This window comes from Mesoplodon densirostris, chromosome 5 (assembly GCF_025265405.1).
Source record: "Mesoplodon densirostris isolate mMesDen1 chromosome 5, mMesDen1 primary haplotype, whole genome shotgun sequence".
Lineage (NCBI taxonomy): Eukaryota > Metazoa > Chordata > Mammalia > Artiodactyla > Ziphiidae > Mesoplodon > Mesoplodon densirostris.
Window position 1 is genome coordinate 91538783 of NC_082665.1, and position 15267 is coordinate 91554049.

Consider the following 15267-nt stretch of genomic DNA (forward strand, 5'->3'; position numbering starts at 1 on the left):
TAAAAAGGCAAAAGTATATACAATTTAACTTATGCTTAATAATGAATGTCAGCATTTGATCTTATTTAGAAATGATTGAGCTATTCAGTGAATATCTGTTATTTAACTTATCACTTTAAAGCTACAGGTTACCAAAAAGATTATAGAAATTGTTTTTAGGCAGACATAATATAAATCATTATTATTATTGAAATAAAATTTCAAAATAATTACTCAATTTGATTAAAATCAAATTCATTTTATTTATAATTTTAAATATCTAGTAGATACACTATTAGCTTACTTGACTAGCAAACCTAGTAAGATAAATTTATGCTTGTATTATACTTAATGCTGATAACTCAGAAGACAAACCTATTTTTATTAAACCAATAATAATATTACACCAGTCTTATTTACAAAGATTTATCCAAATCACATAAATTTGAAAAATATTTGGGATAGTTCCTATACTTCTGGGAGGTTTAGAAATATTTAATTTATAAAAGAGCTTATTTTTCTCTAAGCCAAATATAATAGAACTCTTTTAAGGGATTTTATAAATGGATAATACCATCCAGAGGTAGGATAGTATCTCATGTATACATAACATACGACAAACATAAATATACAAACAGTTGCAAATAGAGGTCTTATGCAGCTTTCATTCTGAAATTTTAGCTGTGAGTCAGGCATATTATAGTAATGCTAATTACACTAGTTTATACAAGAGTTGGTTCTAGTCTTTGCCCCACTTTATGTTTTATCCTAATTACATTGCTGGCAGATGGAACAAGTTGTTACCTGCTCAATATGAGAGCAAATATTTCCACCAATATTTACAGAGAAGGTTTTTAAGATTTTCTTTTTCCTTGATATATAGTCTTATGGAGGCTGTAGACTAGAATTTGGGCAAGAGATTGAGGAGACATCAAGTAGTTATCTGGGTATCTCCAAATTCTTCTAAGTGGATAAAATATCCAGTCTGTTTCCAATTGGCCCCCTTTTTTCCCTTTTCAGCTTCAGATAGTTGCTTTTGGGGGTCCTTGAGTCCTTTAAGCATCCCTGACAGGGTCAAGGGGCCTAAATTAGTTTGAGTGACTTCTGCGCTTGAATTTTGTTAAGGGAGTATTTTAGGCTAGCTTTGATATTTATGTTCTTTCCATTTGATCTCCTATAGGTACTAATAAGACATTTTCTTAGGATGAAAGCTCTCAAAAAATCCTTTAAATATAAAAGTTTTTCTGAAATAATCCATCATCTGGCCATTGACAATTAGGATCCACATAGATATACCCATTCCAAATGTGACTCAAACCAATAAGACTTTTTGTGGCTTAGTCATGAACACAATAGGTATCTCTGAAGAGGGCACAGAAGATGCAGCTTCCATAATTCAAAATAACTCCCAACTAGAGGTGAAATGAAGAAAACCAAGTTGCCATAGGTGCTAAGAATGCTTAGTTACAGTCTTCCCACAAAAGTGAGGCACCTCCAATCACAGGCCTGCAAATCTATGATAACAGATGGGTGATGCAGAGATCGGAAGTCTCAGCACTACGAAGGCATTGGGGAGGAGATGACAAGGTACCTTATGGGTTGAGACCCCTTAGGATTCAGTCTTAGACAACCTCCCTGAGAGCTGGCAATGGTTGGCAGGAAGTTTTGCTTGTGCATCTCATGTCTCAGTACTCTCTCTGGTTCCGAGCTAAGCCCTCAGGACACAAAATGGAGAGAGAAGGAAAAACTCATCTGGTTTTATTGGTGGCCCACAGCAAATTTGTCCAAGCAGATACTGATCCAGTGAGAACCGCAAACTCACCAGTCTGTGAGGGTGGCTTGAACAGGCTTATGGAACCTATACCTGTGTTCTTTGCTTTGACTGTCCTTCTTATGACAAGCAACACTTCTAGACATCACAACACAAAACAGCAGCTAAAAATAAAGTGACAAAAAGATAGCACAATGACTATTTATTGGAAGATCCAAACCAAGAGTCATACAACCAAAGAACAAGATGAGTTCTAACCAAAACATTTTCTCCTGTAAATCTAAATTTTGGAAACTTTCTTTCTGGGAAGATGAGAGGCTCTTATCACTTTTGCTCAACTGGACCCCAAGCAGAGATCTGAGAGTCTGATGGTAAGAAAGTTTAATTTTGCCAGCTTGGTCAGAGATCCTAAGAGCTCAGCTGCAGTCTCCAGAGTGAGCGAAGATTTCTGACCATTCAATTCTCGTTGCCAAAACTGTTGCGAGGAAAATCTTTTCCTCTATCAACTGAGGTTCGATTGTTAATCTCCTGAAAGATTAACAGGAGAAAGGTTTATTACTCGTGCATGCAGGAGTACTCTATAGGGAGTAACTCTCGGAACAGCTAGGGATTAGGATTTACATACTGGCTTAATAAGGGGGGTGGTTTACGGCTTCAACGGATGGGAGGTTCTGATGAGGTTTGTTTACACAAATTAGGTTTGAAATGTGCCACTGCCCAAGGTCAGCTGCCCCTCCCCCCCCCACTGGAGACTTCCCTGGAGTGGTGAGGAGAGGGGGCACTTGTAGCAGATGGCTCTTGTAAATGTCTGCTTTAGTCAATAGGAGAAGTTCAGAAAAGATTTCTTTCTGGACATGTAGCTCAGATATTTTCACTTTGATGTAATCTTTATGCCATTCTGGTGGGTCGTTTGTCCTTTCACATGGAACCCTGGAGAGGTTCCACGTTAAGCATTTAGAGTGGAGGCAAGCAATGCACAGGGGAGATGTGTGGGGCTGGAGGAAGAGAGTTGTCTGAAACAGTGAATGTAAAGTTAGTGTAATCCCTAGGTCCCTTTCTCCAAACTGTAGAGCTGGACAAATAGCCGTGATCTATTCCCGAGAGAGAGAGAGAGAGAGAGAGAGAGAGAGAGAAGAGGAGAGGAGAGGGAGAGAGGGAAGTTGGATTGGTTCTTTCCTCTGGAGAATGAGAACCAGAAAAGCTTCAGAAGGGGTGCAGACTGACACTGTCTAGGAGTGGATATGGACTAAAAACATAGCTCCCTTGCGCTATCTGGTCCCCAAGCACCAGCCACAAGCTGTCTGCTTCCACAGGCAAGAATTTGGAGCTACTTTTCTGAAAAAATGAATGGCCCTAAAAATCAAATTTCCATACACTGACATCCAGGAGCTTCTCAAAAATAAAGTTCACCCCTAGTCACCTAACAGTGAGTCCACCCATTGTAAGCCCTTTCTATCACACATAGCTCCCAGTCAGCTTCTAGTGCCTCATGCTTAAATATAGACAGGCACTGATAACCTGATACTTGAGAAAGCCTAAAACGAAGAGAGAGGCTAAAAACATCTTGAACTGAAAGGACTCAGAAGAAACAAATATTTCATAGGAAAATAATTTTAAAAATTAATCTGTAATTCAGCTGTTTACATAAGGAGGCTGACATCAGAGTTGTTTACAGTCACAAACCATTAGAAATAACTATATGTCTATCAATAGGATGTTGGCTAAATTAATTCTGCTATATTATTCTGATAAGTCCATACTCTGGAAAAAAAAGGGTTAAAGTAATTCTATAAATTTCAAAATGGAAAAATATTCATACCATGATATTTGATAAGTTAAAAATACTTTTTATACAATTAAAAAATAGTAGATTATGATCCCATTTATGCAAAAATATGTTTGTGTGCTCCCAAAAAGAATTGGATATGAATATATCAGATTACTAGCAGTGATTATACCTGGGAGCATCTTAGGGGCAAACTTGACTTTCTGTATTTATTCATTGTTCAAGCTTCTTTACTACTAGCATTTATGGCTTTCAGAGTTAAGAAAGGAGCTTAATATTTTTAATCGAAATATACCAGGACACCTGCAGAATAACTAAGTGACTGATTTTATTTAGCCACATCTGCTTAGGAGTCAAGGATGATACTGCTTTACCAAAACATTCCCTAGCATGAATTAACCTAAAATAAAAACTCATCTCATCGAAAACTATGTTGCTTGTTAGCTATGGTTCAGTAATATAATATGTGAAGTTCTGAAGTCACATTAACATCTCTTATGATGTTATAGTGAAATTATTTGGTGACAGTCTGGATCACATATAATTTTCTAGAAACTTTAGTCTAATACATTTTCCTTTTGGTGCATAAAATTTGTGCTGTGCCTTTTCTTGTTCATTGGTGCTGTTGGTTTTTGGTCTTCTGAAGGTACAGTGTTCCCTTGGGGACTTCTTTATTTGTAGTAATCAGGAAAACCCCAAGGAAGGCTTGGTGGATTCCTGAGACTTGGGGGCCCATTGCTGGATTGAGCTGGGTTGTTACTAGTGCACAGGAGCAGATATGACCTAAGTCATTATCAAGGAGGAGAGTTGGTATGAGAGAGGATCACAGGTTCATCTCCAGGTTCTGTAGGTAGGAAATGAGACCAGAATAAAAACTCTCTGTGGCTTCGAGTGCCCTGAGAATAAAATCAAAGCCCCTCAGCCTGAAAGGCCCTGTTTGCCCTACCAAGCATCTCCTCATTTGAGCCAATGTGGCCTTCTTTCAGATCTCTGGAGGCCAAGCATTTTCCCCTTTTAGAGCCTCTGCTCATTCTGTTTCTTTCCACCTCAGTGGCATCCCCTGGCTCTCCCGTGGCTGGCTTCTATTCACCCTTTCAGGTCACAGTGTCACCTCTTCAGTGAGGTCTTTCCTAATTGATGAATCTTAGCAAGCTCCTTCTGTCTCTGTTTCAGTCCCCTGATTGTTTCCATCTTAGCACTTCACATTTTGTACTTATTGAGGTGCTTTTACTTACTCTCCCTTCTACTTAGATTGTTGGTGCAAACTGAACATGGCCTTTCTTTCGTTTGTACCACCTGCAGCTGAAACTGTCAGCGCAGCACCCAAGTCCCTCTCCTTTATCACTGCTCACCTGCAGGCTTCCAACTGCTAGCATTTGCAGTTCTGTGCCTGAAGACTTAACTCTGGTTTCTGGAAGCTGACTCTGCCTACCTGTGCTTCTGCCTGAAATGCTGGAGAGGAAGTAGCCCTCAACCAGTCACTGATAGGAATTGGTGTATAAATGCCCAGGCTCCCTCCCTCATTTGGGGAGCTCGTCAGCTAAAGTTGGCTGGCTCAGAAATGCATCTTTTTTCTTGGCTAACTCCCCCTTCACTGTCTCATTTCACCACTTCCTTACTGGTGTTTTCTGCACTTTCCAAATAAACTACTTATATTTAAATCCTTGGTGGCGGGGGTGAGGAGTGGGAGTGGGCAATGCTTCTGGCACGTGTAGGTGACAGTATTTGCTGAATGAATGAATGGCTGGCTGGCTGGCTGGATGGGTGGATAAATGGAATAATAGATAAAAAGTAGGTTACAAAATAGAGTTCAAGGCTGCATGAGGTGTAACATTTCAGACTATTGACTGAAAAAACAAATGTTTGGTGAGTTCATTCTAACTGGGGCTAGTTGGCTCCCGCAAAACACATAAGCCCATATAAAGGTAGAAGTATAGGCAGGTTAGAGACAATCTAATATGGCATTTTTAAAAGCTAAGTTTTCTTTAGGTCCACTGCCCAATTCTTGATGATCGCATGGATGCCCAACTTAGGTGCAGTTTTTACATTTATTGTTTTATTACAGTATTTACCTAAAGCGTTAAAATGTGCTATGCAAACTCATAAATAACATTCAACCTGAATTTTATTCAGTTTAGGTGAAGTTAACAGTCCAAAAAAATTACCTTTCAGAAATATATCTGGAAGTGAGGATTGGACTGTAAGTGAAATCGGAGGGTGAGGTTTAGTCAGACCCTCAGAAAGAAGTGATCACAAAAACGGACTGCAGCTGTGGAGGGTGAGGTGACCGATTTTAGTGCAGGAATCGCTATTAGCTGTTTTTATCAGTGTTAACACTGGACAGGTTCACAGAGTTGTTTAGAGACAGACTAGAATCCTGAATCAGAAATCATTTCTATTTTCAGCAGATTATGAATATGGAGAGTTCAACTAGACTATGAGTTTCCTGATAGCGAAAAAATAATGTCAAAGTCTAACCCTAGGGAGGTCAATGTACGGCATGCAGGTGACTTTGAATGCATGAAAAGTGTGAGTGTTTGGGCCAAATGGCTTTTATAATTAGTGCTTTTTTCAAAAGCAAAGCAATTGATATGGACTAGTAAATCATTCATCACTAAGTAAAGCATTCCTCAGATTACAAAAGAATTTAATTCTGACACTCCAGGTGATGAGTGTTATCTAGCTCCACACATTTAAAAATTAAAGATAATATATCTAAAATCCTGTAAATTTGTATAAACTTTCTATAAGGAAATATTGATATAATGGTGCTGGTTGAAAAGTATTTGTGTTTAAATGAGCATTATGGGTGAACCTGAATTAACTAAACATGTCGATGGAGATATTGTTCAGGAATAATTTCCAGGAAAAATTTAACTCCTTTTGATGAATCAGCCTGCCTTTTTTCTTCATGGATATTGGGAATCCTGCAATTGTGTTTCTTCAGCTATTTTGGCTACCAAACAGATCAGAGCTTAATTTGCAGCTCAATTTTCTCAAGCACATGGAAACTTATGACTTTTATATGTGTCTTCTAAATTTTTCCTTGTTTTAAAAATCTACTCTGATTTTTCTTTTTCCTGGGCCTGCATTTTTTTTTTTTACATTGCTCGTATTTTTCTCTCCTACTTTATGTAAGTCACCACAAGCTTTTTGTGGAAAATGAAGGAGCAAATGATTCATGAATAAAACATAAAGAAGTAATCTATTTTTATTGCATTACTAGTCCTTTTTTTTTTTTTTTCCAAGGCCAAATGTTTGTGAAGAACAGCAGCTGACTGTGGTGGGACTACCACACCCATGTGTCCAAGCATTCACACACACCATCAAGATCTGGAAACGGCTGCAGTGGCCCACGGTGGTGTGTGAGTTATGAAAGAAGGTAAGGGTGCTCCTGCTATGTCCTTTTGATTCCTGAAAATCAAAGCCAAAGCCTCAACTGCATCTAAAGATTTCATCCAATAAATTTTAGAAAATAATTACATAATTAAGTAAACGAGTGTAACCTATGCCCACCAAGAACTTTCAAACTTATATATTTTCCTTCAGAAACAGGCTATATTATTACTTTAGTTCATGCCTTGTTTTATGTGTGAGCTATTTGGGGTTAGATGCCACTAATTTTACCTCTTGACATGATAAACTTTTGAAAGCTGTAGATCAGAAGCTTGAGAGAAACAAGGAATATTGTGTTGGTTTGCTAAATTTAGCATGACTTGAATCTGGGCATCTAGGACTATGAACCATCTCATCTGCCCTTGGTTCTCTTGTAACACTTTGAAACCTAGAGCTTCTTTAACTTTATTATGGCATTTGAATTAGGATTAACTTGGCTGGCTGGGAGAGGAGAGCAAAAGCAAGTGTGCACTATCTATGCATGAAGCCTTCATAGGGACTTTTAAAAGAAAGTTTTAAAATAATTTTATAAAATATCTAAGTACCTCTTAACACAAATAGCTGCATATGTGTTCAAGTTTTATACATTAAAACTTGTAAAATGAAATCAATTTGGTCTGAATTTAGGAAACAAAGTTAAAAAAAGTGTGGCTTTAGATTAATGAATTTATTATTCTTATTATTACAACTACTACAATTACTAAAAGAAAGTTGAAGGCATTTGTAAATAACTGGGTTTGACATTGTGTAGAAATGGCAGAACACTGATAATATAGGACTAAATAAAATAAGATTAAATCATTTATAATTATGGATATTTACATATACATTGTGTGTGTGTATTTTTAATCTTCAGATGAATAGTCTTTTTTTGGTCTATACTCAGGACCTTTAAATTAAATTTAAATCAGAAAAAGCTTCAGGCTTTTACTGGCTGTGTGGCACTGGTAGAAGTTCCTACATTTCTCTGTGCCTTAGTCTGTAAAGTTGGAAAAATAATACCACACATGGATACTATAAGGATTAACTGAAAACATATTTAACACCTGTGGCACAATGCTTGGTACATAGTAGGTATTAGAGTACCTGTTTTTGAAAATAGCTTTTCATTTAGATTTTTTGGTACTCATCCCATGAGGTTTAATCATTGTTGATATTACACTGAACCAAAGAAAGTCCACTAACATATAGATGTTCAGACTTGGGAAAGAAAACATGAATAAAAATAAACATGAATAAAACATGTTTTATTTATTTTCAAGAGCTTAATAATTTTATACATCTGTTTATTCAGCAAGTATTTATGAAACTGAGTTTAGAGTTGAGGCAGTGTTAAAAGATGTTTGACATTTTTGCCAAACTAATATCCCTTTTGTTTGTATGTAAGTTTGCAAACCTACATTTATATCCCTGTTGAAGAGATGCACCTCCAAAATATTAGGTGACACTTCAAGATGGTGAATAATTGTGTCATAAGAATTGACATTAAATCCTATTTTTGAGAGAAGAGAAAGAACAATATACACTGACATGATGGGGAAAGAGAAGTTGGAGGAAGTGAAACTTGAAAATGGCTTTGAATATGAAGGGGATTTGGGCTGGGGATATGAGGATAGGTATGTGAAAGGAAGAGAATATAATACTTCGGGGATAAAGAGTAAATATGACATCAATTTGATAGAAAGGAAGTAAGCCAGTTTAGAGATGTTTGGTATTATGGGTCTATTAAGAGGTCAGCACATAATAGTTATAGTGTAGTGTTTTCAATTTTTGTTCATTATTGCCCCCCTAAGGAACCTTTGTAAACTTTTTTTTAAATTTTAGTAATCGTCACCCTCCCCCATGAAGTTTTTTGTAATTTTTTTTTTTTTTTTTTTTTTTGGCGGTACACGGGCCTCTCACTGTTGCGGCCTCTACTGTTGTGGAGCACAGGCTCCGGACGCGCAGGCTCAGCGGCCATGGCTCACGGGCCCAGCCGCCCCACAGCATGTGGGATCCTCCCAGACTGGGGCACGAACCCGTGTCCCTTGCATCGGCAGGTGGACTCTCAACCACTGCGCCACCAGGGAAGCCCTTTGGGTTCCATTTTTGATAGCTTCAGTGACCCTTAGGTTAGTTTATGCTGCAGGATTGGAGGCCCCTCTTAATTTTCAATAACTATACCTATATTGAATCTTGGTTATGTATTTAGTGAGGTGTGTGTGTGTGTGTGTGTGCACATGTGAGTGCATGTATAATGTGTACAGATAATATATTTGTGTGTGTGTGTGTGTGTATAAATGGCAGGATTTGGATTGCAGGGAGAATTTTTTAGTGAGTTTAAGGTGACAGCTTTGGCCTGAAGAGGAAGCATTCCTGATCTAGATTCCTATTTCTTAGGACCTGGTACTACACCATCTACAGACAGGCATACAGCATGGAGCAGCAGACCGTCTACAGGTGCTGCCCTGGTTGGAGCTGGCAGGACAATGAACCTGGCTGTCTATGCTGTAAGTTATAATTCTTCCTGTCTAACTCTCTGTCACTAGAAGTAGTGGTTTCACTCTGTTTTGGGCTTCAATCATATCATGCCTGTCAAGTTTCAGGCATCTATAGAATCACCACAGATTCAGAGCATCTCTTTGGACTGAAAATGCACACATGACATGTGCAGAAATGCACAAAAAGCCTCTCTATTAAGCGCTGGTAATGATAGGTCAGAATTCAGGACTCATAGAACTGCTGCTTTATATTCTGTCTCTTTATGTAAAAGACAGTTTATTTAAAGCCAGACGGGTTACACCTTGTAAGCTTCCATCTCCCTTTTCTGTTCGCCCCTTTCCCATATCATCAAATTTGTAATCCACAGCTGATTCAAAAGTCCGGAGGGAAATCACTGTACTAAATCTAAATGGGGTTTCTTGACTTGTGCTTGTCATGATTAATTGCAGAACTCGGGAGGCAGTTTACTTTTTAAGATGAGGTAGGCAGCCCTTTTACAAACCTCTGGTTGAGGGTACTGCAGAACCTTTAGAGTATATTTAACAGCCCTCAAGCAGCAGAACTAGTGGCATTATATAGTTCATTCACGCCAGGAGAAATGGCTCTGTTTAGCGACTCCTTTACCTATGTGTTTATGGTTATTGTGAAGTCACTTAAAATGCTTCAGTGTGTTGGAGTCAGTGCAGACCACAGCACAGCAATTCATCTCTCCTGTTATCCTGCACCTGCGGGGACTTTGTTGGCAGCCTGCTCCCCTCCCCACCGTGCTTTCTGCTCTCGAACTGTCTCAGTGAAGTTGCCTCTGGCTTCCCATAGTAAGCAGGCTTAGCGTTGAGGGGGGTCACTGTATTTGCACGCAGTGCTAGGCCACTGCAGCTGGTTGGCTTAAACTCAGTGAATACATCTGCCCACGATGTCCTCTCAACTATATTATAGACTCCTGGAAATTAATGACTGTGAGATGAATTCTTTATATTGTATGGCACCTAGCACAGTCCTTTGCCTCTGGTAAGTATTCGTATTTCTTGCTTGTTTTTTAGATTGTTTGGGCTACACAGTCATCTTCTCCATGGAGTTCCTTTGTTATTAATTCCACTCCTTTTTTTTTCCTTTAATTTTTATTGGAGTGTAGTTGATTTACAATGTTGTGTTTGTTTCAGGTGTACAGCAAAGTGAATCAGTTATACATATACATATATCCACTCTTTTTTAGATTATTTTCCCTTATAGGCCATTACTACCCGAACTCGAATGTGAATAAGGATCAGCTTGTTAAGATGTGGATTCTTATTCACTAGGTCCAGAGTGGGGCATTTCTACAAGCTTCAAGGTGATGCAGATGTTACCACGTACAGAGTTCTACAAGACTTTAGACAGCAAGGCCTTAATGTGTAATGAAAACACTGTTTTCTATAGAGGCGCTATGGAAGAGCTGGTGGAAATTTCTAGATTGTATCTATATTAGCAACTTGGTGCTTACCTTGAGGATTTTCTTTCTTTCCCTCAACTCTGTTCTCCCTGGCCTTCTTGTGTACCTTCCTTTTAGCTGTCACTGCAGTGGGGACTTGTTTCCATGGGAAGAGATGCTCAGAGGGTGAAGTTCGGCAGTGCCAGTGTTCCGAGGGTTTTCAGGGACCCCGCTGTCAATACGGTGAGTCACCAACAAGACCATTTTATTATGATTTGGGGCTGTCTGCCTTGCTTTTAGGGGCCAGCCAACTTTGTCGATTCAGACTAATGGCAGGGTTATCCCTCTGGGGATTGGTGAGCATTTTAAACGAGCCACTAAGCAAAAACCCACAATCTACAGTGTACTCAGCATCGCAAATTATGCTTTGCAGTTTAGTTTTAATTATTCACTCTAAGAGTTCAAAGGGTAGCAGTAAGTACAAAATAGTCTATTTTATAAAGGAAATGGCAGCTTAATAAGAAAACCTCTTTCTGACCTCAGATGTTAAATCTTTAATGGAGCCATGGTTTGGAAGTGCTGGTACAGTATTCTTCTGTGAGATTTATGTGGTTTGTGAATGAACAAAGTGGAGATTAAGACGAATTCAGTGTGATGTGATATTTACTACTTTTGTGTTCGTTGTTTTAAAAAAAGCATGAAAAACCTGACAACTGCATTATTCTCAAAGTTTCAAAACTCGGTAACCTAGTTTTTAAGGTTGGAGCTTAATCAACTGTCAATTTAGGACATGTGCATTTAACATGTTTCTTGTGCAGGAAATTTTCAAAATGGCCAATGATTTATCTTTTACTGTATCTGCTATGAGATTGGGTGCTTTCAAAAGGATTTGTTTTGACTTCGTCATCTGATTCTAGTCTCCAGAGAATGTGAATGCATCTGCATTTATCTTTTCAGGGCAGAGGAAACAAAACAAAGCAAAACCTATTGTATAGAAGTTAAAGAAATAGGTGTACAAAGCGAACAAAAATATTGTCTTCATTATCTTCTGCTGATATGTTTGCCTTCTCTTATCCATTACTTGAATCTTTGTCAGTGAAATTGGAACATTGCTGAGGGCTCATCACTCATGTTCATTTGTCTCCTCTGCCCTTGGCGTAAGGTTCAGGCTCACGTTTTTCATGGGGCACCTCAAAGCTATCCTTCTTGTAAATTAATCTTGATATTCTTTTCTAGGTTGTTTGCTTCTTATTTTTATTTGTGAATTAAAATAAAGCTGTTTTTTAATCCCAATTTATTCTTTGACTATGGAAGACTAATTGTGAAACAGAGGTCTCAGCTCTGGAGTACATCTTCAATTGTTTCCATTATTTCTAAGACGCTAACAGCAACTGTACATTGTTCCATTAGACCAAATTATTTGCCGCTAATGAAATTGTTTCAACTACATGTGCAACACTGGTTTCCTCATCTTGATCAGTATCTGAGATGGGCAATTACATGTCAATGATTCATTAAAAATAAAAAACATCAATTATTACTTTATTAATGCATTTGTTTTGGTAGAGTAAATCTTGCAAAGCATCAAGTCCCTGAGGGGAAAGGTAATTAAGGAGACATATGGTAATGATCATAGCCTCGAAATTACACCTGGATTAATTTATTCTTTATTTTTCTACATCAGTACTTGACTATTTTGATTATTCCAATTTCATAACTTTTATTTATAAAAGTAATTAAAATGCTTTTTGAAATTCAAATAGTTAGATTTTGTATTTTTCAGTTTTGGGTTGGTGAAAATACTGGATTATTTTAAACATAGGCAGAATCAGTGTGTGTTTTCCACAAGTTTGTTTTTTTAACTAAATTTAATTAATTAATTAATTAATTAATTTTTGGCTGCGCTGGGTCTTCGTTCTGAGTACAGGGTTTCTCTAGTTGTGGTGAGCGGGGGCTACTCTTTGTTGTGGTGCACAGGCTTCTCATTGCAGTGGCTTCTTTTGTTGCGGAGCACGGGCTCTAGGCGCGCGGGCTTCAGTAGTTGTGGCACGCGGGCTCAGTAGTTGTGGCTCGCAGGCTCTAGAGCTCAGGCTAAGTAGTTGTGGCACATGGGCTTAGTTGCTCTGTGGTGTGGGATCTTCCCGGACCATGGCTCGAAACCATGTCCCCTGCAATAGCAGGTGAGTTCTTAACCACTGCACCACCAGGGAAGTCCCCACAAGTTTGTTTTTATATGAAGAAGTTCCAGAAGTCATGAGGGGAGGTGAACCACACAAAATACCATTCAGGAGTCTGCATTGCACTTTTAAGTACTGTTGTCCTAGTGTGTTTAACTTTAGATTTTGACAACATTTCTTCTCTCACTGTAGAACTCCTGTTGAATGTAAAAAGACAAATTGATGAACCCTGAGGGATATACAAAACCTGAAATAGAAGTTCAGGCATCTCCTATGTGATATCACATTTCATCCAGCAAAATGAGCTATCATAAAGTATAGAAATTTAGGAGGGTTTGATGGGGGAATTTTGAAGACTTTCTAGGAAATCAAATATTTGATGAGACAAATGGAGAACACAGTTAAGAAGGAATGGCATTAGCTGAGTCTTGAAAGTAGATCAAAAATGAAAATTAGAAAAGATTGTTTTTAAAAAGAATATAATTGGTAGGACATATATATAGTCTGTCAAGCAGGTGGATTATAGTCTGGAGGTACTGCCTATAGCCGATCTCTTATCCAGTGGTTGGATTTGAGTTCGGAACTATGAGTATATAAACCTTGGTCTGATTGACATTACTCTCTCTCCCTCTAGATATAGTATATATATTGAAATGAAAATTAATTTAATGTTTTTCAAATTATATAAACAATGATTCAAATGATAAAAATAATTCAAATTAAATATTTTTTGATTATTAAAAACTAACAGTATATACAGTATAAGAAAGTGAAAATGTATAATCCTATTGCCCTCAGAAAACCACGTGGTCATCCTTTTATGTATATTTAATCATATTCATACAACGTATGGAATTTTGCATAACTGAGATCACATCTTATATAACGGTTTTGTCATGAATGCCCCCTCTTTTTTTTTCTTACATTACTCTTCCTTCTCTCCTCTTCCCATCCAGTATTCTCTCTCCTCCCTAGTAACAATCTTCTGAATACTCTTTTGTATATCTCTCTGGGCTCATGTACAAACAGCTGTATAATATTCCATGGAATTGATATACCATAAATTTTTAACCACCCATTTATTGATGGACATTCATTTTGTTTGCAGCTTTTTGGCATAACATTAGTGCTGCAATAGTATGGTGGTTTTAATTCCATTATACAGATTCCCAGCAGTGGGATTGTTGGGTTCAATGAATATGTGTATTTTTAAGGATCAAAATATTCATTTAAATTATCTTTGAAATGTTTTGTGGGCCATGGTAATGACTTTACAAGCTTATCTGGTTGGGGTGGGTTAAAACCTAGATGAGTGCCAATTATTTACTTATTTTTTGACATATTAACGTAATGGAGAATCACTTGCATCTTCATCTAAAACCAGATATCTGAAAGATTAAAACATCTAGGATCAGAGTTATTGTAAACATGGATTGCTCTCAGTATAAGGTAAAGTTGATTTTATTTGAGATGTATGGGAAAAATAAGTCAATAAAATAAGCCAGATGGCCTTTTAAAAATGGAGAAAAGAATCCAGTTCTAGAGAGAGAAGGGACATGCTAATAACTGAGAGAAATGCTTGAAGTTGATAATGATTCTAAAATTGCTGATCTACTTAACTCATTTGAACAAATCTGCTTCTAATAAGGAAAAATGAAGAAAATGAATTTGGACAATTAGGAAGTAATGAAGAGCTTTCTAAAATAGCTATTGATTAAAGGAATCAAAGGGAATACTTTGAAGATTTGAACACATGCAAATCAAGCTAGATAGCTAGTGGTGAAATTTTCTCTTTTTTGATTCTGTGAATCCAGGCAAAACAACTTGGAGCTTCATTAACTGATTAATTTCACACACAAAGTCACTCCTTTTCTCCTCATTACTTATTCCATCTTCCCTTTTCCTTGTCAGAAGTCAGGTTAAATTGTAATGTGCCTGAGGGTTGGATGCTAAAACTCAGAGGTCTTCTTATTTCTTTCATTTATATATTCATTCATTCATTCTTCTAGTCAGTCTTCTAGTTAGTCTGTAGATACTAATACCTCGGTCTGTGTGCTAGGTGCTGCAGATTCCAAAACAAATGTGATATCCTTAGTGTGGTGGGAAATAGAGACCAAGAAATCAGTGATTCTAATATAGCTCACAAGTGCTATGATGGAGGATAGTTCTGTTCTAAAGAAAACAAGAGAGGGTTGCTCTGTGTGATGCTAGGACATAAAGGAAGTTTTATGAAAAGAGTTGAAAATATAAAATACAACTTATTCTTAAA

At 37.6% G+C, this 15267-nt stretch overlaps 1 protein-coding gene across 1 annotated transcript in view; it reads left to right on the forward strand.

Annotated features, from left to right (window-relative positions):
• The window catches only part of LOC132490490 (EGF-like and EMI domain-containing protein 1), a 505293-nt gene that overhangs the window by 29427 nt on the left and 460599 nt on the right, over positions 1-15267 (forward strand). The window contains 4 exon segments of the mRNA XM_060098831.1: positions 6786-6875; positions 6877-6918; positions 9312-9421; positions 10960-11064. Of these exon segments, the coding sequence (XP_059954814.1) occupies positions 6786-6875; positions 6877-6918; positions 9312-9421; positions 10960-11064 (347 nt within the window).